General features: G+C 38.2%; 2 protein-coding genes across 6 annotated transcripts in view; one reads left to right on the forward strand and one right to left on the reverse strand.

The window, feature by feature from the left end:
- Positions 1–2,429: 2,429 nt before the first annotated feature.
- On the reverse strand, positions 2,430–10,061 carry LOC123514273 (GPN-loop GTPase 3-like). Of its 3 annotated transcripts, none has more exons than XM_045272070.1 (6): positions 10,039–10,061; positions 7,960–8,137; positions 7,531–7,619; positions 4,048–4,180; positions 3,655–3,788; positions 2,430–3,103 (listed from the first exon to the last, which is right to left on the reverse strand). In XM_045272070.1, exons 1-6 carry the CDS (start codon positions 10,044–10,046, stop codon positions 2,908–2,910), a joined length of 738 nt encoding a protein of 245 aa, XP_045128005.1. In that variant the 5' UTR covers positions 10,047–10,061; the 3' UTR covers positions 2,430–2,907. The 3 variants fall into 3 exon arrangements, with proteins under 3 accessions (XP_045128005.1, XP_045128002.1, XP_045128004.1); XM_045272067.1 differs by lacking the exon at positions 10,039–10,061 and adding an exon at positions 8,866–9,541; XM_045272069.1 differs by lacking the exon at positions 10,039–10,061 and adding an exon at positions 8,866–9,465 and having other exon boundaries at positions 3,655–3,761.
- The window catches only part of LOC123514272 (PCI domain-containing protein 2-like), a 56,030-nt gene continuing 37,422 nt past the window's right edge, over positions 8,519–27,126 (forward strand). Inside the window, exons 1-3 of one of the 3 annotated variants that reach the window (XM_045272064.1) lie at positions 8,519–8,672; positions 9,747–9,984; positions 13,764–13,805. In XM_045272064.1, the coding sequence (XP_045127999.1) occupies positions 9,949–9,984; positions 13,764–13,805 (78 nt within the window). In that variant the 5' untranslated portion in view covers positions 8,519–8,672; positions 9,747–9,948. Of the gene's footprint in view, positions 8,673–8,779; positions 8,852–9,746; positions 9,985–13,763; positions 13,806–20,597; positions 20,751–27,126 lie in introns of those variants that run through there. The other 2 variants (XM_045272065.1, XM_045272066.1) reach the window with 2 other exon arrangements.

The raw sequence follows: 27,126 nt of genomic DNA on the forward strand, positions 1-27,126 counted from the left end.
CTGGAAGGAAAATAATTGAGGTCTGCAGTGAAGATTTTTGCTTTACTTTTGAATAGCTTTATGTTCTGTGTGCACATGTGTGAGTGTGTGTGTGTGTGTGTGTGCGCGCGCACGTGCGTGCATCATATATGAAACAGTGATATAAAATAATATATTGCTTTATTCAGTTTCTTGGTGGGAGGTGTGTCAGTGTGAGGGCACCTGTACCTGCTTGCTAGGGAGGCCAGTCACCAAATAAAATACATCAGCTCAAATGTTATACTATTAAACAGGAGGGGAAGGAAAGGGCCACTTGCTTAGTACTCAGTATGTGTACACAAGTAACTGAAGCACAGTGTGTAGTTTATGTATTATACAGATAGGTTACAAGCGTTCCTAATAGGGAATGACTATCAAGAAATACACTTCATCCATCCCCATCAGCATGGAGATATTTTTGAGTACTACCCTTCCCCTTTCACTGCAGGTTTCTGTCATAAAACCATCACCATCACACAAAACCATGTGAGTCAAGGCCCTCCTTTCCGTCCCCTCCCGCTCCCCTTCCACTATTCATGATTGAACATAAAAAAAAAAAAAAAAAAAAAACCTGAATATTGCTGCCATGACTGCACTCACTATGGTCATGACACCTCTTTGTCATAATAAATTTGTATATGTGATGATACCTTGCTTTTTAAATTGATACCATTAGTATTATTAGACTGTTTGTAGGATGTGAGCATGTAGAACAATAGAGATGTTGACATGATCACATTTTTCTATGTAGACATTTTCTTGCTAAGGAAATTTATATATTCAAAAACAGTTCTGAAGTTCACCAGGATTTTATATAGAAACCATTCTTTTTATTGGAATTAATACTACCAATGTTAAAATTTATTAGTAAGTACAAATACTTTGTCAAAACTTTTTGGATGCCTTATAATTGCAGTCTTAAAGTTTCCAAACATTAGTTTTTAAAAATATAACCAGTTCATTGAACATGCTTATTGCACACTGCATCTAGTGAAAATTGTTTACATGTACAAAAAAAGAGTACATTGTACTAATGATGGGCTGTTGTCATCAGAGTTAAGGTTGGTGTCAGCTACTTTCCATAGTCATTTTTGTCTTTCTTACTCTGTCCTGTCCCAAGGATAATATCTATGGAGATACTGTTCTCTGTTCTGCTTGATGTGCTACCTTACCCTAGAAATATGTGGCTGTTAGGCATTGTATTGGGTGAGTGGAGACTAGTATTAGAAATAAGCTATGAATGTAGTTGTGTGGAGCCTGTCAATATCGACATGATAGGAATCTTGCTTCAAGGCAGTGAAGATGTTACAGATCTTTTGATGGTACTTTTTGACTAAATGCCAGAAAAACTGGACCCCATCTAGTATCTTGAGTATAAAGGAAGTTCGTATCCCATAGAACAAGACAAATGAAGACCATGTACCACTTATGTACAATGGTGAGGAGAGTATTGTGATTTCCCTTGCTGGATGCCTTTCATGAGTAAGGTGTATAGCACACAGCTCCAGGCCGAGTTCTCTTTTTGGATGGACCTGTCTCCAAGCTTTCCAATGATCTAGAAAGTTAAGGGCAGTTAATAGAAGATACTGACAATGTGCATGTTGAAAAGTATAAATTTTTGCATGATTTCAAGGATAGCACAATCATAATTTGATATCAGTAGTAGTAGCTACTAGAAATTTCAGTAGCTGTGTGTTACTGAGGTTACAGCAAGTTTCAGAGTAGGTAAGAAATTAGTATGGAATGTGCAAGATAAGGAATTAGGACCTTACTTCTCTGCAAGAGTGTAAGATCAACTATCTAGCCGTGTGTGTGTGTGATCCTACATGAGCAGGATACCAACAAGACTAAATATAGAAAGCCAGGGTCAAATCTAATCATGACTCCTAAATCAGCTCTTCACTTCTCTAGTTGTATTACTTTACAAGGCCCCATGGGTGTTAAGTCTACTCTTCTGCTCCTGTGTTCTTGACAAACCCTCCTACTTTTAAAATATAAAGAGGAAAGTTTTTTTTCTTTTCATCTGAGAGTAACTTCTGTAAGAGTTTGACCTTGTATTCACCCAAGTGACTTCCCAAATTTATTCAACGAATCACAATGTCACACATCATAGGCTGCTGATGAGTATATTTTTTACTTGCCCTGCAATATGGAGCTTTTTCTCAGTCTTCCCCTTGTTTTTAGTGTGTTGCTCTCTCAGTTTTTAAACAACTTGCTTAACCTAGAGTTCTTAAACTCCCCCTCTCTCCCCCCCTGCTTATGTCCTCAGCCCAAGCAGCATATGTCAGTCTTGGTTTTACAGGGCAACTTGTTAGTCTAGTACCTGAAACCTTTACAGTTCAGTTCAATACAATGCTGTAGATAAAATCCACATATGAAGAATTTACATAGAGGCTTTTAAGATACATGAGAACAGTATATATATATAATATTTATTTATTTTATTTATAACTGAAGTAAAAATTCAGTTAATACAATTTAGATACAATTTAGACTGACTGAGAAGAGTCTATCGTGCTTCACTCATGAGAAAATCCATAATACTGTTTAATATGGTTGACTTCCACTCATCTGGCTATTTATATCATTACTATGTGCATATCAATTGCCAGTGTACTGGACTTAGAAGATAATTAGATCTTAATAATTAAGATTAAGTTTATTTCTTACCACAACAGTTTATAGAAATTGCTTTCATACAGATGGCAACTTAATAATATTTATTGTTATGTTGCTAAAACACAATAACTTGGCTGGGATACCCTGTAAGTTTTACTTAAGTCATCAACAGTCACAATCTGAACAGAATACAAAGTTTAGTATTTTCATGACAAGAAACTAGTAAATCAGTTCAATAAAATAATAATATTGAGAGGGAAATTTAACATTTCACTCTCTGTCTTCTGGATCTGGATACTCAAAGTCTTTGCCTTTCACATCAAGATCCTCTCCATATTGAAGAGCAAAGTCAGTCTGAATCAAAACATCTGTTAGTGATTCTTCATCGTTGATATTCAGAGGTATGTAGCGAACCAGGGAAAAGTCATCCAATACCTTTCCCAGTGCATGTGTTAATTTGTGATATCTGAAACACAGAGAATTGTAACTTGACAACTATTCTCGTTAATCTATGGCAAAGTACCATTACAAAAATTACTTGCATTCAAGAACTGTGATCTAGTGAAGGGAAGTGTTGATGAGAAAGGAAAAAAATTGTGTGTCAAAATCCTAGTGTCCTCTATAACACTACTCCAGTATTAAAATGTAATTTTATTAACTTTTATTAGTCACTGACAAGCATCACGCTGCTTGCACTGTAAGTGTAGTCTACCTTCCATGTGTAGGGAAATGGAAAAAATTTATCATGAAAATTAAAGCAGTGATAGACAAACAATATGAAGCAACATGTCTAAGCCCATGAACATTGAAAGAACATGCAAAAGGATTTTTTTTTTTTTTTTTTTTTTAACAAAGCTAAGGACTTTTTTCTTGGAATTTTTAAGGTACATCAAACTTATCTGTTTCTTAATTATTCTACATGTCCATATAAAACATGTAATTACAAAGCACAATACCATCTCCATTATTAATACCAACATATTTTACAATAAATCAAATAAATTTCACAGTACTTACTTTTTGTTAAATCTTGACACATTGTGCTCGGATGCAAGCAGCTCATGAATCTCTGGCTCTAGAAACATTTCTAGTTGTTGCCTAGCTGCCCGGTTCAACAGATCCATCTTGGTTAAAATATTAATGTGAGGAACCTAAAATAAAATAATAGATAATTGTTGATATAGGAATGGATTTGCATCTGCCAATATCACAAATTAACTACTGTAGAACAACCCAAGTCATGTGGTTTCCTCCTTGATCAGCTGCTAGAAGTACTTTTATAACTTCCAACATGATTTACTCCTGAAACAAACTATGTAATGATATTCTAAAATTTCTCCACCTTTTACTAGTTTGCATTAGATAAATAATTATGAGGAGGTTAAGTAAGATAGCTTAACATTGCAGTACCTCCAATTGCACCATTGTGGCCAGGGCAGTCAAGGAGCCTGAGAGGAACCTTGCAGCATCCACCATGTAGCCGGCATCTAGCACAAATATTGCACACACTTGGAAGTCCCAAGCCTGAAGCTGTTCAACTAGTCTGAAACAGTGAGGGATTCTTAACAGCCTTTGTTTCATTCAAGTTAAAGTAGGTAATTTTCTCATTTATTCTTTTGCATACCTGAACATTTACAAAATTATAAGAACTTGCACTTGAGAACATAAATGATAGAAGAAACTCAAAGTACATAATTGAATGGCGTGCATCTATCAAGATTCAATGAAAAAAGTGAGCTGAAGTTATTTTCTTACTATAGAATGAACTGGTGGCATTTTAAAACCATGTTTAGTAGAATTGTAAAGATTTTATTCGTGTTAAAGACTTATCGAACTCATTGAAAAGTGAGTTAAGTTATAGAATCCCAAGTCACTGCAATGAAACTCCTTCAGTAGTAGTAGTACAAGAAACTACAAGTAATAATTATGAATGTGATTATAGTGGAGTCTCAGTTCACAAACAAAAAAAATTCCCACCTGAGAAACATTACATACATTTTTTTTTGTGTGTGATTTTTACTGACAATATAGAATGAAAATTCAATAATGGTGGAAAGTTGCAAGACCAGATGCCTGCTAGTCCTCTTGATAAAGAGCTGTAATAAACACATCCATCACTTTATCTTAACTTTCAGATGATTATCATAACTGGTAAGTCTCTTAGGCATCAGTAGCTTGTCACCAATTTCAGTCAGCAGGCACCTTTATAGTTGTTTAGTTGTTTGAGGAGTGTTAGACACTGGTCCCCCCTATATGAATCTATAAAACAGAAAGCATGTGCTTTTCAAATTCCACATTGTGTCCCTTGTTTGAGTTTACTGTCTTTGATCTAGGCATTCTTGACAAGCTTGCATCTTAAGAGTTTGTCTGTAACAGATGTGATCTTTCTCGGGTCTCCAGAAACTAGGACATGTAGTGAAATGTATTTACCTACTTGTATTGTACAGGGTTTGAGCAGGGGTCATAGCATCCTATCTCCACATCTCCATTTATCTAATTTTTCCTAAAGTTATGCACATTATGTGCTGTAACAACTTCATCATCCAATGCATTCCACTTTTCCACCGTTCTGTGTGGAAAACTGTATTTTCCAATATCCTTCACACACTGCCTCATCCTGATCTTCTTTTCATGTCCTCTTGTCCTTCCATCTTCTTCTGTCAACAGCACCAGGTCTTCTTTGTCTATCTTTTCAATGCCAATGACTATCTTGTACATTGTTATTAGGTCCCCACATTCTCTTCTATCTTGTAAGGTTGGCAGTCCCATTTCCTTCAGTCATTCTTCATATGTTAGGTCCTTTAATTCCGGCACCATCTTTGTAGCAATCTTCTGTATCCTTTCCAATTTTCTTATATCCTTTTTAGAGCTCGGAGACCACACCACTGCTGCATATTCCAGCCTTGGACATATCATGCTTGTGATGATTTTTTTCATCATATCTTTGTCCATGTATTGAAATGCCACTCTTATATTAGTCAACATTTTATATGATAGTCCAAATATCTTGCTTATGTGTTTTTCAGGGCTCAGATTTTCCTGTATGATCACTCCCAGATCTTTTTCCTCTTTAGTCTTCATTATTTGTTCCTCTCCCATCAAATAGTTCCATACCAGTCTTCTCTTACTCTTTCCTAGTTCCATTATGTGACATTTCTTGGCATTAAACTCCAATTTCCACTTCCTGCTCCACTCATAGATCTTGTTTATATCTTCCTGCAACAGCAGACAGTCCTCTCTGGTTTTGATAACTCTTAGCAGCTTTGCATCATCAGCAAATAAATTTATATAACTGTTTATCCCAATGTGAATGTAGTTTACATAAATCTGAAACATAATGGGGGCACTCCGCTAGTTACTTTACCCCAAGATGAGTATGTATCTCTGATCACAGTTCTCATTTCCTATCCTTCAAATAATCTCTTGTCCATTCTAGCAAAGTTCCTTGCAGTCCTCCTATGTTCTCTAGTTTCCAAAGTAGTCTTCCATGAGGACTTTATCAAAAGCCTTTTAATATCCAGGTATACTGTGTCCACACATCCATCTCTGTTTTCAAGTCCTGCAATAACTCTCGAGTAGAAGCTTAATAAGTTTGATACACATGACCTCCTGAACCAAACTGTCTGTTCGATATGAATTGCTCCTCTTCTAGAAATTTAACCCTTTTTTTGATAATTATTTCACACAACTTCAAGACACTTGTGACACTGGTCTGTAGTTTAGTGGTTCAGTTGCCTTTCCTCCTTTAAATATCAGAATTACATTGGCTGTCTTCCATTCTAGTGGAACTTTCCCTTCATTTACTGAACTTGTAATTATTTCCCAAACTGGATCCAATAGTTGCTCTTTACATTCTTTTAACATCCAGCCTGATACACCATCTGGGCCCATTGCTTTTCTGACATCCAGCTTATCCAATAATCTTCCAAAATCCTCTTTGTGCACTGCGATCTCCTGTAATCCTTGGCAAAGCAATGTCCTACTAGGTTCTGTGAAATCTTCTGTAGTGAATACCATTTTGAAGCTCTCATTCATTATTTCACACATTTCCTTCTCTGTTTGGTATGTCTTACCTTCTTTAATTATTTTTTCAATTGTTTCCTTGTTCTTTGTTTTGCCATTTATAAACTTACAGAAAAGTTTAGGTTCGTCTTTGTTTTTATTCACCACATCTTTCTCAAAGTTTCTTTCTTCCTCTCTCCTTACTCTAATATATTCATTTTTGGCATCCTTGTACTGCCATCTGTTATAGTCATTTATCTGTTTTATGAGTTTCTTCCATGCTGTATCTTTTATGTGTGCAGATAGATGTGTGCTGCCACAAGTCACACAAAAATTCCCTGCTTAACACTGACATACTCATATGCTCCAATTTTCCCTTCCAGGTAATGCATACTTAGTGCAAGGTGAGATTTCATGTCTTTTCCTCTCTGATCATCTTTTCAGCCATCCTAAAAGTCATAGTAAGAAGTGGCAGGAATTTAACCAACATGTAATATAACAGTGGGAGGGGATAAGGGAACTAAGGTTTAACCTTCCTCAAATAGCTAGGAAGATGTCTGACCTTGGAGTTAGTGACAACCTATAGCCTGATGCTTAAGATTTCCATAAGTATAATAATTGCAATGTACAAAGTGTGACAGCAAGTGTGTCAAAACAGCTGAGCATGTGGTTGTCACCTGAGGGTATTTGTGAAATTATGCAAAAAAAAATATGTTAGTAAACAAAAGTCCACACACACACACACACACACACACACACACACACACACACACACAAAAAAAAAAAAAAAAAAAAAAGTGCTTATTAGAAAACTTCCCAAACAAGCATGTGTGTGTAGTAAGTACACTTGTTGAATTTCAGATAAGTGTACATATAGCAAGGAACACAGACCTCTTCATGACATCCATGTGCGTGTACAGTTCTATCTGACCTGGACAGTCAAACAAGAGACAGTCATCTTCATAATCACCAAGTTGTTCCTGAGAGAATATGGGATCCATCAGCCTCTGTTGTGCAAGTGGCACAAGCAAACTCTTCTTACCAGTATTTCATCTTCAAGTTTTGTGAAAATGTGTATGTATACATATTTTAGTTAAAGACTCTTCCATACATGAATTTCTTTTAAAAATTACTTAAAATAAATTTACTGAAACACCCAAGTATTCAAGAATAAACAAATATTACCAATGTATTAAGAGATTTGACAGCTGGAAAACAACATTTTGAGAAAAAATTACCAAAACTGTAGTATGCCACAAGTGAGAGATGATACAGAACATAGCTAAATCAGCTGACCTGCCTCCAGGATACACAGCTTACCTTCAGCCAGTCAAGGCCATCAGGCTCCAGCAGGTATTCCATACAGAAAACCAGGCCACCGTTGGGACCAAAGTCCATGTCTTCATCCTGCATCACGTCATCAAGCTGGATCAAGTCTCGGACATCTAGCAGAGGCTGATATGAAAACGCTTCTGCTGCAGGGTCCAGATTGACAACACTGGCATAAAAAAAAATACATAAAAAATATTATTGAAAATGTTGAGATTTCTATTTCTAAGTTGGATAAGAAATAAGTAATAATTAGGCACTATCATAGTATAGACATCCCGTTACCTACCTATCAGCTGGCGCAGTTGGGATTGCCAGCGGTTGCCAGATCTCAGACAGAAGTACACCGTTACCAATATAGTGAAAAAACTCTCATCCCCAACCTCCCCCTTTGAATTGTAAAGAGAGAGAGAGAGAGAGAGAGAGAGAGAGAGAGAGAGAGAGAGAGAGAGAGATTGATTGATTGATACATTTATTGTTGAGAGAGAGAGAGAGAGAGAGAGAGAGAGAGAGAGAGAGAGAGAGAGAGAGAGAGAGAGATTTCAGTAACATTAAATTGAATTGTAAAGAAAATATCAAAAAGAAAGAGAGAAAGAGATTCTAACATATACACACCGCACGTCCTAATAGTGTAACAGAGTTCTTTCACTTTATTGGTAACAGTGTACATCTGGCTAAGAATCCCCAACCTGCGCAGCTGAGAGGTAAGTGACGGGATGTCTATACTATGGTAGTGTCTAATTAATGTCCGTAAGATACATGTACAAACACAGATGATCCTCTTCCTTGTTACAGGAAATCACTTCAAGACTCAACCTCACTGACATACAAATGAAGAAAAAGCATTTCAAATGAAGACGGAGATTTAGAAAGAATTACTACAGTAAGAATACTAACCTTATAACTCTATTTGAGACTTCAGCATGTTTCTGCATTGCCGCACAATAGGTGGATTTACCAGAGCCAGCTGGCCCAAGCACCAGCTGGCAGTACCTCATTGTTGTCCCTATTCAGAAGTAGCACACTGTGGCCATTACAATTTTGATAATTAGATACAATAACAATAAAGATTGAGAGATTGGTTTGTGTCTATTCAGGAGCGAGAAGCAACCATTGCCTTGTTACTATCCTGTATGTTCAAAATTGCCTCGCCAAAGATGAGGAGTTGACTGCTGATCCAAGAACTGGTGAAGGGCTTTATTGACTGATCTTCACTGTCTTGCCAAGTGGCGTGCTGGTTCCGCTGCGTTAGGACAATACAGATCTTATATTGCGGAGTCTCTTGTTAAGAGTACGCCATTTCAACATTCACTAGAGCGGCATGGTAATGTTTCAAGGCAGCGTGGGCAGCGGGCAGTGGGCACTATGCTTTGTTGACAATCACACCTTAAGACTTCCACTTACTCGCTGGTGGTAACACGTGACAGACAATTTTTTTTTTTTTTTTTTTGTATTCAGTACGGCGCACTCTTTCGGCAGCATCCTATAATTCAAACAATTATTAAAATAACCGAAAATGCAAGCTGAGTACACTGTCAACAGCCAATTAGTAGGTGCAGTATAAAAAAGACAGCCAGCACACGGGACTGTCTCATGTTTATCCCGCGGGCCGCGCGGCGCCAGGCTGAAGGCTGTGCTTGACATTGGTTGAACTGCAACACGAAACAAACAAACAAAAAAAAAAAACATAATCAGCCTCACATCCTGTCACACTGTCTTCTCGACTATTCCTACTGCATTGTTCTTTTCCACCTAATAGCATAGCTTTACCGTCACAGAACAACACTAGCAGCCCCACCGGGTTCCCGGCCTGAAGCCTTCAAGACTCGGGCACACCAAATCTTCCTCCAGATAAGACAAGATAACTCACCTGAATTTGACCAGTTAACCCAACTGCTACTAACACTCAGCGGAACTATAGGCTGTGGTGCTGCAACGAACACAAACAGGAAGGGAGACGTGTGATTCCAGTGTTGCACCATGGCCTTCATGTCACTCAACGATTACTTGCAAAGAGTGAGTAGTAGTACTGAGTAGGAGGTGGCGTGGTCTATAGGCTTCTTCACATACCTTCTCATTTACTTGATTTTTTTTAATGAAACTTCAGTTAGGATGACAGCCACTCTTGAAGAACACGTCCCTTGCGCTCTATTTCGATTCCCGGCTCCCCCTTTGCAGCTCCTCCACCCAGCTGATTTGACGGCACCCACGCTATTGGTGAACAAGAGAGAATTAATGGAGGAAGTGGGGATTGAAATAGGAGATAGAAATAATGGATCTTGTTTTCCTTCATCTGTTTTATTCCCATTCACCCTTATTTGTTATCCTCCTCCCTTATTTGTTACCCATTTTTTTGCTATCCGTTTTTCTTTCTATCTCTAGTGTTATTCCTATTTATCCTATTTTATTTCCATTTTCTCCATTTATTATTCATTTCTTTCTGTTTCCTGTTTTAATCCCCACTTCCTCTGGACATTTATTATCTCTCTCTCTCTCTCTCTCTCTCTCTCTCTCTCTCTCTCTCTCTCTCTCTCTCTCTCTCTCTCTCTCTCTCTCCGTCCCCAACCCCCTTGTTGACCAATAGCGTGGCTTCATATATGTGATGCTGTCAAATCAGCTGGGCGGAGGAACTGCGAAGGGAAAGCTGGGAATCGAGGAGAGCAGCCAGGACGTGTTCTTTTAGATGATGGAATTTGAAAATAAAATAATAGGGACTAGTCTGGTAAACTCACCTGGTTGGCTACCCTTGGTTACTGTGGTATTTTGGTTACTGGATATTTTATGGAGCTAGGGTATATATCGTTAGCACATATATGCAGGTATGCAAGTCTCAGTGAATAATTGCACTAAAATATTGTTATAGAAGAAGACTGAGTTATGTACCTATGCAGAATGCAATAGGTTGATCAAGATTTATTAATTGTTATGGAATTTTGACGAATAGAAGAAGCATCATTGTTAGTTGGAATTAGTAGTGTAGTCAAGATGGAGAGAAAAATTTATGTGGAATCTGTGGAGAATAGTGTACGGGTCTCAGTAAAAAATCTGGAAAAAGAGAGGACCCAAGGTAGAGTGTAATGCTACCTTAAAATAAGTTATGGACTCTAGAGCAATAACTTCACCAAGGAGAGAGTTCTACAGGTTTACACATCTAACTGAGAAGAATCTCCTCCTTGCCTCAATAGTTGAGTGGGTAGGGAGAATCTTGAACTTATGGCCTCTTTGTGCCTAGAGGAGGTGCTGAAACTGAAACTGAAAAGAATTTATTTGCTCAGACTTTTTAACAAAAGTATGGAGCACAGCTCCTTTATCTCTTACAAAATAATAAATATTATTCAATACCTGACATATATATCTTTACTCTATTTAAAGATTTGGAATATTACGTTCAATAATGTTACCAATTTATACATTAAGTGCTATGTTTTTGGTTTGCATTAACATAATAAACTTTTCCCTGCTTGGGCGACTCCTAAAATAGCTTGGCAAATATTTATCCCGTGCTTGTGATATTTCCTGATTACAACATTCTAATAACACATGGTATTCATCACCAATTGCACCTGAGTTACATTTATCACAGAATCTTTCATCTCTGTCAATATTTTGGTATCTTCCAACAGTCACTGGCAATCTGTTGTTATTAGCTTTAAATTTTGTTAAGGTAATTATTCTAGATTTAGTTTTAGTGTAGTCAAATAATCCTCCATTATATATGTATTTTTATAAGTCACATAAATACTACATACAGATCTTGTCATCATATTAGCATTCCATGTAGTGATCCATTGGTCTTTCATGTTTTGCTCAACAGCTTTCTTTATCCCCACTGAGTTAGGGACTTCTTAGTACAACCAAAATACTGACATGCCACTGTTATTCAGTATAGACTGCACTTCTCTCAACCAATCAGATGTATAAAGTCCAACATAATTTAGATATAATAGGCTCTGATACATTATATAAGCAAGTTTGCTCTGTTTACCTGTAATTAGTCTTGTCTAGTAACTAATCATTCGAGTCTTAATAACAATATCCACAGGGTATACACCTAATTCCCCATACACAATATCTTTACAAGTATTCTTGTGTACACCAAGAATATATTTTAGATACTTCATGTATAATATCTCAACCTCTCTTATTACACTATAACCCCAGACTTCACAGCCATACAACATTATAGGTAACACCATGGCATGGAACAACTCTATTTGAAAATCTACTGGCAAGTCGAATTTTCTGCTCTTTCCTATTAAACGTTACGTTACGTTAACTGGACCCTCCTTTTAGATTTTTTTGTTTTTTCTCTTTCTCCTACTTTCCTCTTAACAGGGCCTGGCAACCAGCGGGATTTTTTTTTTTCCCACACTTTGTTTTCCCTTGGCCAGTGCCCTTGTAATATAAAAAAAAAAAAAAAAAAAAAAACAATACATAGCTCTTGATGCTGACTGCACACACTCCAATTGACTTTTTCTAAATTTTCCATTATAGTTAAATAAGACACCAAGATATTTATACTCTATTACTGTCTCTGTGGTTTCTCCATTAAATTTAAAATCATAACCTTCAACATGAGTTCTACCTCTCCCAAACACAACAACTTTTGTTTTACTACTATTCACTTCCAGCTTCCATTCCCTACAGTAATTTTCTAATGTCTTTAAAGCATTCTTAATCCCTTGCTCACTCTCTGCTAATATAACATTATCATCTGCATACATCAACACAAGCACTTTTAGTGGTTCTTTTAGCTTGTAAGGAAGAAACAGTCTCACCAGCCTTCTTAATAAAGTTTGCTGACTTGAAAATAGTAGAGACACTAGATGGAGTTAAGCCACGGTAGCGAGCAATGCTATTAGTTTTCAGGCCTCTCTCGTGTCTGAATAATATCCAGCTTCACTTTGAGAGTAAGAGACTTCCTGGTCTTCTTAGCAACGCTAGGCGATATTGCAGGGCTGGTTGCTAGAGTGAATTTTTCATCTGGAGAAGTACCACATTCCTGGTGAAAGATCTTCCAATATTTGATGAGGTCAGCATGTAGTAGCATGCCTTGGACAGAGCATAGGTCAAGGGCCTTGAGACACACTCTGTATTGTAGGTCAGATAGTCTGCCGATGTGCCATGTCCAGTTTTTTTTTTTTTTTTTTTTTTTACTAACTCAAGTAGATGGAGGTCTTCCTTAAAACCTGTATTCCACACACAAGAGGCATATTCAAATGTTTTTTTATATGATTAGAAGAAAGTGAGCATGAAGTCCTGTGACCTGCAGATAGTAGATCTGAGGAGGTTGGTAGACAATCCATAGGCCTTGTTTATAATTGCTGTTACATGTTGGTGGAATCACAGAGTTGAGTCCACCAGCACTCCAAGATCCTTGTGAGAATCCACCATAAAGATAATGCTGAGATAGGTCACGAAGGAACAGTACCCCTTTGGAACCTTATCCTTGTTAAGATCACGGCCCCATGACTTAGTGACACTGCAAATCTTGTCTATGTCGGTTTGGTAAGATGAAGTGCTAAGAGCCAGGGACCAGGGAGAAGATGAGTTATATTTTAGGTAAATCTTAAGGTCATCTGCAAAGATTTTGCAGTTGTTGAAGATGCATGATGGTAGGTAGTATATATATAATAAGAACAGAAGTGGCCCAAATACAGAGTCCTGGGAGACACTGCTTTTATTATTCATGGAGAAATGCCACTTTAACTTTTGTAGTTGTAATGGTAAAAGCACTTTGAAATATATACTCTTCCTGCCTTGCTTGGTCCTTATAAGTGTCTTTTCTGCATCAGGTCCAGGGATCCCTCTATCAGCAGAATGGAGAAGTGCTTGCTGTAAGTATGTTTTGTTGCTTTTTACCTCATTATATTTAGGAATGTGTTAGCTATTTTATATACATGTAACCTTGTCATGCCATGTTTATGTTATTAGTCTCTCTCTCTCTCTCTCTCTCTCTCTCTCTCTCTCTCTCTCTCTCTCTCTCTCTCTCTCTCTCTCTCTCTCTCTCTCTCTCTCTCTCTCTCTCCTGTTCTGATACCACTCTCATTCAAAAGTTGTTTCCCCGCAACATGGCAAGAAACCTGAGGTGTAGAAGTAAGGCACGCAGGAGAGGTGGCGGAATCGGACACCGTGAAATCACTGTCGCTCTCACCATCCATCGTGGGAGTTGGTGACACAGTTAGGTATAGCATATGTTTACTCCTGATGAGAGTTGCCAGCTTACAAGCAAAGAAAACGGTAAGAAAATATCCAAAATATAGCCGTAAAAAGCCTAAACGTCTATCGACGTGCTCCGAGTCTTGCTTGATGAACGTCTATCAATGTGTCCCGAGTTTTGCGGGTTAAGTTGTTATTTTGAGCAATATAGTTAATTTATATCATGCATACAATAAACATTGTATTTATCTTATATTAAATCTATATTCGGCTGGTATTTAAAGCATGTTATTTATTATTTTTTTTGGGTGGGGGGTAAATTCATATCACAAGAATGAATTAATTGTATTTCCATTAATTTCTATGGGAAAAATTTATTTGATATACGATTTTTTTGATATACAACAATCGTCATGGAACGAATTAAAATCGTATGTCGAGGTACCGCTGTATATATATATATATATATATATATATATATATATATATATATATATATATATATATATATATATATATATATATATATATATATATATATATATATATATATATATATATATATATATATATATATATATATATATATATATATATATATATATATATATATATATATATATATATATATACAGTGGACATGAATTTAATTCGTTCCATGACGATCGTTGTATATAAAAAAAATCATATATCAAATAAATTTTTTCCGTAGAAATTAATGGAAATACAACTAATATAAGATAAATACAGTATTTATTGTATGCATGATATAAATTAACTATATTGCTCAAAATAACAACTTAACCTGCAAAACTCGAGACACATTGATAGACGTTCATCACGCAAGGCACAGGGCACGTCGATAGACGTTTAGGCTTTTTACGGCTATATTTTGGTTATTTTCTTCCTGTTATCTTTGCTTGTGAGCTGGCAATACTCATCAGGAGTAAACATATGGTCTACGTCACAGTGTCACCAACGATAAATGGTAGGAGCAATCGACAGTGATTTCATTGTGTCTGATTCCGGCACCTCTCCCGTGCGCGTTACTTCTGTACCTTGGGTTTCTCTTCATGTTACGGGAAGACAACTTGTCTTGAGAGTGATATCAGAACAGGCGACAGGAGAGAGAGAGAGAGAGGATACAAGGGGGCTGTTTTCTCGCGCTCTAGCCAAGGCTGCTGAACCCGATCGGACGCAAGGCCACGTAAACCGATGATACTACCTTATTCAACCTGTGATATTTTGGTAACCATAACATCTAGAGACTTTTGTTTTTTTGCATTGCAAAGAGGAAGAGTTGCTTGTGGGCAGGAGTAAACATATGCTCTACGTCACTCTGTCACCAACGATGGAGGGTGGTAGCGGGTGATTTCACTGTGTCTGATTCCGTCACCTCTCCCGCGAGCATTACTTCTATACCTCTCTATAGGTCTCTCACCATGTTACAGGGAGACAACTTTTGAATGAGAGTGGTATCAGAACAGGCAACAGAAGGAGAAAGAGAGAGAGAGAGAGAGAGAGAGAGAGAGAGAGAGAGAGAGAGAATACAAGGGGCCCTTTTTCTCTCGCTCTAGCCAAGGCCGCTGAACCCAATCGGGCGCAAGGTCCGATTTTTTGCATTGCAAAGAGGAAGAGTTGCTTGTGGGCAGAAAACCATTTATACTCACTCGTTTATTGAATTTCTAAGTGTAATCAGTGTGTGAATACAGGCTATTTTGTGTGTTTCTCACCAAACTTTTACTTTTAGGACCCATTGAGTTCACAAAACTTAATAAAAGATACACACTGCCGAGGAGCACAGACACATACATGCACAAATGATGAACAACGATACATAACGTGGGCTGAATGTTCGGGTGGACGCGGGTAGCCGAGCGATCGCTGCGCCGATGGCTAATCATATCCTAAAAATATCGTATTTTAAGGCGTAAATTATATAAAATTTTTCGTCGTATATCAAAACAATCATATGTTAGGGCGATTGTATGTCGAAGTACCACTGTATATATATATATATATATATATATATATATATATATACATACAATGGTGCCTTGGAATATGAACTTAATCCGTTCAAAATTTTTTCCTTATTCCAAAACGTTCTTACTCCAAAGCATCAAAATTCTTATGGAAGTACAGGGAGTCCTCGGGTTACGACGATCTCGACTTACGACGTTTCGTGGTTATAAACGTGCCCATAAAAATATAAAAAATAATATTAGGCGTCATTCCGTCTTACGTGGTTTAGCGTCGCAAGCGACATAAACAAACACAAACTAGTTTCGGGTGCATGGCGGAAGAATACGCTTTGTTGTGGTTGTTGGGCGAGGAAGACGGCATCTCAAGTCTCTGTACATACACCATTTTGGTTGTTTGCACCGTCTCTCTCTCTTTCTCTCTTGGTTATGGCTCCCAAGCATAAGGCAGACTCTTCTGATGCATTAAAGAAGAGAAAGGCCATCACCATGGAAGTTAAAGTGGACATTATAAAGAGATCACAAAAGGGAGAAACACCAACAAACATTGGCCGGTCGCTTGGCCTTAGTCGTTCCACTGTGGCTACCATCATCAAAGATAAAGAGCGCATTATGGAACATGTGAAAGAATCTGCTCCTATGAAAGCGACAGTGATAACCAAGCAGCGTAGTGGTCTAATTATTGAGATGGAAAGATTATTGGTGCTTTGGTTGGAAGAACAAAATCAACGGCGTATTCCAGTGAGTCTTGTGATGATTCAGGAGAAGGCAAAAAGATTGTTTGAGGCACTGAAAGAAGAAAAGGGGAAAGGAAGTGAAAGTGAAGAGTTTGTTGCTAGTAGGGGTTGGTTTATGCAATTTAAGGCTCGGGCCAATTACCATAACCTTAAAGTGCAAGGTGAAGCTGCTAGTGGTGATGAGAAAGCAGCAAGTGAATTTCCTAAAGCATTGGCTGAGATAATTAAGGAGGGGGATTATTCTGCTCATCAAATGTTCAACATGGATGAGACAGGCTTATTTTGGAAGCGTATGCCGGACCGCACTTACATCGCCAAGGAGAAGTCAGCACCAGGTCATAAAGCCAGCAAGGACAGGCTAACTTTACTTTTTGGGGGAAATGCTGCTGGCGACTTCAAACTGAAGCCCTTGCTTGTGTATCAGGCTGAAAATCCAAGGGCACTCAAGGGCATTTGGAAGAGTCAACTACCAGTCATTTGGAAGGCAAATAAGAAGGCATGGGTGACACTTGCAGTGTTTGAGGACTGGTTCATCAACTATTTTGTGCCAAGTGTGGAGTGGTATTTGGCCTCCAAGGTGTTGCTAGTGCTGGACAAAGCCCATGGACACCCTGCCCACCTTGGAGACTTTAACCCTAATGTCAAGGTGGTTTACCTTCCACCTAATACCACGGCCCTGTTACAGCCTATGGACCAAGGAGTGATAGCTTCGTTCAAGGCCTACTACCTCCGAAGGACAATTGCTATGGCTTTGCAGGCAACTGAAACCAAGAAAAATTTGACCCTAAAAGACTTTTGGAAATCCTACAACATCCTTGATGCCGTGAAGAACATTGCTGATTCGTGGGAGGAGGTTAAGCAAACAAACATGAATGGTGTTTTGAAAAAACTGTGTCCTCAATTTGTGGGTGATTTCCATGGGTTTGAGGACACAGTTCAGCATGTTATTAAGAATGTTGTTGCCCTGAGTAAGAAAACTGATTTGGAGATGGAGGTTGATGATGATGAGCTGCTGGAATCTCATGGAGAGGAGTTATCTGCTGAGGACCTGATACAACTGGAGAAGCAGATCATAGAGGAAGAAGAAGCACCCACCCCAGAGCCTAGGGCTTTCACAAGGCAGGGCTTGGCAAGAGGTTTTGCTGAGATGCATCAAGCGTTGGCAACTTTTGAGGCTATGGATCCCAACTTTGAAAGATTCACTAAGGTTTCCAGAGGCATCATGGATTTGATGCAATGTTACAAGGGGATCTTGGATGAGAAGAAGTTGCTCTCTGTTCAGACTAACCTGGAGCAGTATTTTAAGAAGGTAGAGAGGCCTGCAACAGATCCTGTACCCTCTACCTCAGCTGCCTCTACTACTCCAGACTCACCTGCCCCAGAATCTCCAGCACCTTCTGAATGTTCTGCCTCACCTCCAGGCTCACCTGCCCCAGTTTCTCCAGCACCTTGAGGTTCTGCCTCACCTCCAGACTCACCTGCCCAAGCATCTCCAGCACCTGAAGGTTCTGCCTCTCTTGATTCACCAGCCCCAGTATCTCCAGCACCTTCTGCATCTTCCTCTACACAATAAGCCCGTCTCTCCCTCCCTTGCAATGCCTCCTTTCAGTGTGCAAGCCAACCAAAGGAGTAAAGGTAAGATTTATTTTTATTTTTTTTTTTTTTTTTCCCGATGTTCCGACATACGCCGAAATTCGGGTTACGACGCGTGTCAGGAATGGATCAACATCGTAACCGGAGGACTCCCTGTAATTATAATTTGTTCCAAACCACCTCCCGAGACCCAAAAAAATCAATTTTCCACCTAATTTTTTACCTTTTGAATACTATTACTATATATACTACTACTATTATGCTATAACTATAAAAGATAGGAAAATAAAGCAGGAAAGTAAGCAAAATATAATATAATGAAAATTCAACTTCTCGTTGTCAGAAACAAGCGTCACCACATCCTCTTGTGACTCCATCAAGCCAGCACCACACACTCTTATATAAGCCGCCGTGGTACAGTGGAACCATGCGTGCTTTGGGATCCAAGTGGTCTCCAAGCGCACGGGTTCGAATCCTGTCCACGGTCCGAGTGTAGGTTGGGCTTCCTCACTCAGGGCAACAGTTTCCTAGCGGGTGGGCTTTGAGATGGGGGTACCCAAAAAGTATCCCCTTTAGCCCATAAATTCCCGTGAAAAGCCCACATGGTATAAATTAAAAAAAGCCAATAAATTTTTCATTGATATACTGCATTCATTATGGAAAATAAATCAGGGAAGTAAGCAAATTGTAATATGAAAATTCAACTTCTTCGTAGTCAGAAACAAGCGTCAACGTTTCCTGGTCAAGACGGCCCTGACCATGACGGCCCCCGACCACGACGACCCCCGACCACGGCCCCCGACCCTGACAGCCCTGTGTTTACCATGATGACCCCACACCAAATTTTAGGTTATTGTCCTCTTATTTCTTTCTTTATGTTAACACATTAACCACGGATGGCAACTCAGCATTCCTGAGATAGTGTTTTGTAGTATGGAGCGTTAAAAACCATAACGTATTGGTACACTGGTGTACTTTACCTTGCGCATATAGTGCATATACGTATCCAGGGTGTAACACGACTTTCTGTAAATATTGAAAGAGGTAAGAGAACATGCATTTCTAAGCAGAAAATGATATATACACATATGCAATTTAAGGTTTTGTTTGGCTTGTAAGATGATTTTAAAATTTCTGAGAGGCACACGATAGTCCATTGTGTTTTTATGAGGTGACGATGACTGTTGCTGGCTTGCTGCAGCAGCCGGAGGTGCCACTTGGCTAAATACCGCATGTTTTAATATTATGTTTTGCAATCTTACATTTAACACAGATTGTATCAACAAGTATGCAATTTACTGATAAACATTACACCATAACATTATCGCGGTGATTAAAAGTAAGCACTCACGTACGGTACTACGTGGTACAGTACCTATCACTGGGTGTGGAAGGATGGGGAGGGATGGGGAGTGGGGAACAACTAATTTATTAATATAATCTGTCTTAGTATAAGATGCTCTATTAACAAGTATAATTTAAAACCATCTTATGGGTAAAAAAGAAACTGAGGCTGCTGTGGTCTGTGGTGTGGGGCCGTCATGGTCAGGGGCCGTTTTGACCATGACCCAGTGTCAACACATCCTCCTCAGCTGACTCCATCAAGCCAGCACTACACACTCTTATCTAAACCAATAACAATTCCAATATTGTCATTTATCATAATATGTTTCTGAACTGCTTACTTATCCACGGAAATACATGTATATCTTATATCTCACGAAGAAATACATAAAAAATGATAAAATACAGCATACTGACATAAGTGCTCTCACCATCCTCATGCTTGGTGCCCTCACACTTACACAAACATATCCTTGTAACAGCTGATACATGATTGGCTAAGTGTCCACCATCTTGAAAACAATGGGCCAATGACAGGCCTTGATATATGACAGATAGCCTCAAGCATTAAACAAACTGTGCGGCATAAAAGAGCGTGGCTTCCAAAAAGCGCCAAGATCATGCCTGAAAGGCTCTAACATAAGAGCCACGATCGTGCCTGACGGGCTATAAGGGTTAAGGCTTTTGATTCATCAGCTGGATACTCTTCCCCTCAGATCTTCTAAAATTTTCCATACGTCTGTCTATGTCTCGTGACCATGTGTGCTGCTACGCTAGGCAATGATCTTAATAACTAAAAACACTTAATATTATTATCCCAGGCACTACAAAACAACAACCAAACAACTGCAAACAACACTCCTGAGGCACTGAGGCAGCATGGTGCCCCATCATGCAGTCAGCTGATCGCGCAGTGCTGCGTGCAATCTGTTGACCGCGTTTGATATTGTTCACACTCCAAAACAAAGTTCGTCCTCCAATGCAAAAAAACACAATTTTTTTTGTTCGTAATCCAAATTGTTTGTACTCAAAAGCGTTCGTACTCCAAGGTATCATTGTACTTAATAGGGTTAAGCTTCCAACTAGAAACAGGAGATACTTCCAATCATGACTTTCAGAAAGATGTCTTTGATATGATTTACTCTTGGTTTGCAAATGCAGCATCAGCAAGATGACATAAAGACATATGACAGTAGTAGTTAACTTAGCAGTTAGGAGTGGCAGATGGCAGAGATAAAGATATTTAAACAAAATAATAATGACACCCAACAGAGTTACAAAGCTTGTAAATTCAAATAACTTTTCTCCATTGAAATGAATTGAGGTGCCAATGATTCATTCCAGCCTCCCCCAAAACAGCTCAAAATAGCTTATATTTATAAATAACAAATATTATATAGAAACATAATAAAACATAACAAAAGAGAATATAAATAAATAAATAGATTTTGTAACTTAATTTTCTTGACTGCATTTTGCTTTTTTATGGCACCCTATCTTTTTTTTTTTTTTTTTTATCTGTGGGGCTTTTCACAAAATACTTATCCAAGGAAGTTTGTTTCATCATCCTTTTCAGAATGTTTCAGAAGTGAGTTAAGCCTTACCATAGATTACCAAAGATGATTTACCAGGAAAGGCTCATAACTGAGCCTGTGTCTCTGGTTCCCATTGTTCATTATGAAAAATATTATGTCCAGGGCTGTATAGTCATGTGTGATGGAATTTTTTCCAAATGATTAAATTTTTGGGCCTGGTTTCCCCAAAACTTGTCCAGTTGCATATCAAATCTTTGACACAGATCACTCACTGTGGCAAGGCATTCCAATTGTTCACCACCTGATATGGGAATGAGAATCTTCTTAGTTTTAGGTGGTCTCGTGTTTTATATATTTTCACACTGTTTCCATGTGTGATGCTCTCTTCCCTCAATTGGAATATCCTCTCCATGCATATCCTGTCATAGATGCCACTTAGCATCTTGAAGGTTTCAATGAAGTCATCCCTTGATCTTCTGTATGTTAATACTGATAAGTCTGATATCCTCAGATGCTGCTCTTAGATCAAGTTCCTCTGTTTTGGTAGCATCTTGGTGGCCCTCTTTTGTACCTCTTCAAGTAATTTAATATCTTAAACCAGGTGGGGGTTCCACATTTCATTAGCATACTCAAGATGCAGTCTAATCAGTGTTGTATACAGGTACTTGAATGTCTTGTAGTCTAAATGTGCAAAAGTTCTTATGGCTTCCCCTATTTTGTTGGTTTTGCTAATCTTTTCTGCAAGATGTTCAAAAGACCTCAATTGATCATCTATCATTACTCCTGTCTCTACTCCTGCTTCTTAATTTGATATCCAATATCATCCACATCCATTCTCCCTACCATCATGTAATTTGTTTTCTGTGGGTGTAGTTGTAGCATCTATTTACAGTCCAAAGTTTTTATTCAGTCAGGTCTTTAAGTTTGTGACAGTCCTTGATACCTTTGATAGTCATAAAAGATTTTGCATCATCAGCGTACATACAAATTTTGCTACCATTCTTCACTCTTTCTGGCAAGTCATTTACATAGAGTACAAAAAGTAGAGGTCCCAATACTGACCCCCTAAGGAACTCCCCACAGTGACAGCCTTCCAATCCAAGGAGACACCACTGACCATGACTCACTGTTTGCTGCCAGTTAGGAAGCTCCTTATCCATTCCAGGTATTTGCCTTCAATCTTGTAGCTTGCCACTTTTTCCAAGATGGGGTACAATGGGGTATGTGATCAAATGCCTTAGCAAAATAACTGGAGAGTACTAGGCATTATGCTGAGGAAATGGTATGTATTCAGGAAGGGGAAGAAAAGCATAAAGAATCATGTATATAAACATAGATGGATTTATATCAGGAAGCTTGGAAGTGAGAGATTATATATTGGAAAAGGGACCAGACTTGGTATGTATAACAGAAACAAAGTGAAGTGAAGATGTCCAAGTGAATTTCAGAGAGCAGGGATATAATATTTGGAGGAGAGACAGAAGGGGAAAAGCAGAAGGAGGAGTAATCATAATGACTCGAGAGGATACATAGGTGGAGGAGGTACAGTATGGAGATGGACTGGCAGAGGTTTTAAGCATAACAATTAGGGCCAGTGGGAGGAAAAAAAGGAGTATCATAGTTGTATTGTGCCACTGAAGTTTAATACATGGAGGCTTGATGTACAGAAGGAAATGCAAAAGGAAGTACTAAATTACCTGGAAAATATGTTAAGGAAGGACAGAAGAGTGCTACTTGTGGGAGATCTAAACTGTAAACATGTAAATTGGGAAAAAATGTATGCAAACAGTCATGCCAAATGCTGGGGGGAGGAAGTGTTACAAGTGGGAATGGTAAACATATTGGACCAGTGGGTGGAAGGACTATACAAAATTTAGAGGGGAAGAAGAGCTATCAATGCTGGATTCGGTATTCACACACAAAAAAAAAAAAAAAATGGAGCCTTGTCCGAACATCAGATATCACATACCAGTGGAAAAAGTGATCAAGTGGTCCTAAAAATTGATTTAGAGAATCAGAAAATTTTGAAATGCAATGAGGAACACAAGCAAAAAAACAGAACCACGCTAAGTCAAATTTTGGAGGATTAAAGAAGTTACTATGGTGTTATTGAGTGGAAGGAAATTATGCATGACAAGACAATTCAAGAGACGTATGGTATATTCCTTGACAAGTATAATGAAGGAGTAAAGAGATATGTTCCCGAATACAGAGTAAAAGAAAACAAATACATGTGGTGTAATGCTATGTGTGCAACAGCTAAAAAGTGTAAGGATGCAGCTTGGAAAGAATTAAGGAAGCAACAGAATGAAGCAAGTAGGAAGCAGTATAAAGAGGCACAAAATGAATACATTAGAATAAGAAGGAAGGAGGAGAAAATTTTTGAAAAGGATTTAGTGAAGAGATGTGAAAAGGAACCCAAGCTTTTTTATAAGTTTATAAATGGAAAAATGACAAACAGAGAGACCATTACTAAATTAACTAATAGAAATAGGATATATGAAACACCAGAAGAAATGAGAGAACTTATGAATGAGAGCTTTAAATCAGCATTTAATGAAGAGGGAGAGTTCAGAGAGCCAAATAATCAAGAGACACAAAAAGGATTAAGAGATGTCATTGTGCAAAAACAGAAAATTAGATAATTAGTAGAAAAGGTGGATGTAAGAAAGGCAATGGGGCCAGATGGAGTGTCAGGATGGACACTAAGAGAATGTAAAGAACAACTGGTGGAACCAATCTGGGATGTGATCAACAGTTCTCTGATGGGAGGGAAGGTACCAAAGGAATGAAAAAGAACAAATATAGTCTCAATATACAAAGGAAGAAAAAAGACTGAGCCCCTAAATTATAAACCAGTGTCACTGACTAGTGTTGTGGGAATGATCTGTGAGTTTGTTATTAAAGAAAAATGGTTAGAATATCTGGAGGAAAATGAAATAATAAGTAACTCCCAATTTGATTTCAGAAAAGGAAGATCATACATAACAAATTTACTAAGCTTTTATGCAAGAGTAATGATAGATGAAGTAAAAGGGAGAGATGGATGGGTTGACACAGTGTATCTAGATATATTAAGAAGGCTTTCGACAGAGTACGACATGGAAGACCCCTATGGAAAATAAAACACATGGGAGGAATAAAAGGAAGTATCTTAAATTGGATGACAACATTTAACAGAAGGAAATGAGGACAATTATAAGAGACACCCCATGAAGTTGGAGCACAGTAACTAGTGGCGTACCACAGGGTTCAGTGCTGGCATCAATTATATATATGTTCCAAGTACATGTCAACTACATAAATTTGATTGCAGATAATGTGAAACTTTTGAGAGTAATAAAGAACATCAGTGATTGTATGGGATTGCAGAAAGATATTGATGAGATCTGAAAATGGAGCCAGAGTGGAAATTAGAATTTGATACCAGGAAATGCCATGTAATGAAAATAGGTAAAAATAATTGAAGACCTATGTGGAGTATAAAATGGGAGAAGAGATTATAATGAAAAGGAGTGAAGAGAAAGACCTTGGAGGGATTTTACAAGATACCCTTACTCTAGAAAGACACACAAATGGGCTGTATTTGCTTCAGTATACAAGACATTAACTAACATCAAGGTGGCATTCAGTTACATGGATAAGAGTATGGTGAAAAGATCATAACTACTATGATAAGATCTAGACTAGAATATACAGCAGTGTTATGTTCACCATATAGACAGAAAGACATCAAGCTAGAAAGAATCGAAAGGACTGCTACAAAGATGGTTCAAGAAATATAGTATCTTCCCTTTGAAGAAATACTGAAGGAGATGGAACTACCATCTTTGAAGAATAGACAGGAAAGAGTAGACCAAATAACAATGTATAAGTTAGTAAACCGTATGGAAAAGATACATAGACAAAACATGGTAACACTGACGAAGGATGAAGATAGATGAACAAGAGGGTATTCCAAGAAGAGAGAGTACATTCCAAGATCATGAAAAGTCAGTGTCTGAGGAACATTAAGAAGTTCAGTTTTACACATAGGACAGTGGACATCTGGAATGGATTAAGTGAAGAGATTGTAACAGCAGAGTGTACACAAATTTAAGAAAAAGTTCAATAAATGTAGGTATGGAGACAGGTCACTATGAGCCCCACTCAAACCCTGTAGCATACAACTAGGTAAATGCAACTAGGTAACTAGGTAAATACACCTAACCCTCCGTTATCACGCCCTTCCATTATCGCGTTTAGGCGTTATCGCGCACTTATGAAAATCTGCAAAATTCAGTTTTAGCTCATCTGGAAAGCCGTTATCGCGCACCCATAGTAGTAGTAGTAGCAGTAGTAGTAGTCGTAGTACAGTAGTAGTCGTAGTAGTAGTAGTAGTAGTAGTAGTAGTAGTACCCATATCCCAACCACACACTGACGAATGTTTAGATCGGGGAGGAGGAGGAGGAAGAGGTGGAGGGGGAGAACGATGATGATTATGAGGAGGAGGAGGAGCCAGCAGCCAATCATCGCTGTGTAATCACGTCACATGATTTGAATAAGGGAGCTGATTGGTTTTGGTCACTCTGCTCACCACCACCACCACTGCCACCACCACCACCACCAGCACCACCACCACCACCACCACCACCAGCACCACCACCACCACCACCATCCCTCAGTCTTGCATGTGGTATTTTGTTGTTCAGAGCTGGTTTTTTAGGAAAATTTTTGGGTTGAGGCACCAATTTATTTATTTCCTATTTATTCTTCACCTCCGTTATTGCATTTTCCGCTATCGCGTGTTTTTTTAGGCACCAATTTCGCGCAGTAACAGAGGGTTAGTTGTACAGTAAACCACATCGACAGCTCTGCCAGTGTCAACTACCTTGGTCCAGTCATCAAGCACTTAAATCAGTTGCAGCACAGTTGACCTACCCAATATGAAACTGAAGTGTTTGTTACTGAACAATGAATTCTCTTTCATATGATTCAGTATCTCCTCTCTCAAGTGGGACATCATTGTTTTACAAAATACATTAGTTACATTTACAAGCCTATAGTTTCCTGGTTCTATCTTGTCCCCTTTCTTGTGTAAGAGAGTGATGTGGGCTAGTCGCCAGTCTTCTGGTACCTCCCTTTCCTGGAATGAGCTGTCAAACAGTATCTTTAGGATCCAGAAGTAACTCAGACACCTCCTTGTTTATTCTTGGGTGGATCTCATCTGGCCCCAGCAATTTATTCTTTTTTAGTTTGCTAATTACTTTTCAGATTTTATCTCTAGTAATGTTTATATGAATAAGAGGAGTATCTCTGTTATTTGTTTCTGTATTTCACCTTTGGGCTCTGATAAACATATTAGAAGAATGTTCAGCTAAAACATTAGCCTTATTATGGTCCATTTCTGCCATTAACTGTTTTCCCTCATCTTTGTACAATTTTCCAGTGTCATTACATACTGCCACTTGCTCAGGACCCATGTCTGACAAAAGAAATTTGGCTAAATACAATGGTACCTCGACATGCAAATTTAATTTGTTCCATGAGGATCATTGTATAAAAAAAAAATGTATATCAAATAAATTTTTCCCATAGAAAGTAATGGAAATAGAATTAATTCATTCTTGTGATATCGAATTTATCCCCCCAAAAAAATTTACATGCTTTGAATACCAACCAAATATAGATTTAATATAAGATAAATACAATGTTTATTGTTTGCATGATATAAATGTACTTTATTGCCCAAAATAACAACTTAACCCGCAAAACTCGGGACACGTTGATAGACGTTCATCACGCAAAACTGAGGGCACGTCGATAGAC

This window comes from Portunus trituberculatus, chromosome 37, assembly GCF_017591435.1.
Source record: "Portunus trituberculatus isolate SZX2019 chromosome 37, ASM1759143v1, whole genome shotgun sequence".
Lineage (NCBI taxonomy): Eukaryota > Metazoa > Arthropoda > Malacostraca > Decapoda > Portunidae > Portunus > Portunus trituberculatus.

Coding starts and splice junctions, on each gene's coding strand:
- LOC123514273 (XM_045272067.1), bottom strand. CDS start 8,966: ATGAGGTACTGCCAGCTGGTGCTTGGGCCAGCTGGCTCTGGTAAATCC. Junction 7,620..7,959: donor ATGGCCTTGACTGGCTGAAG/GTAAGCTGTGTA, acceptor ATATTCTCTCAG/GAACAACTTGGTGATTATGA. Junction 3,104..3,654: donor GTGTCAAGATTTAACAAAAA/GTAAGTACTGTG, acceptor TCTGTGTTTCAG/ATATCACAAATTAACACATG.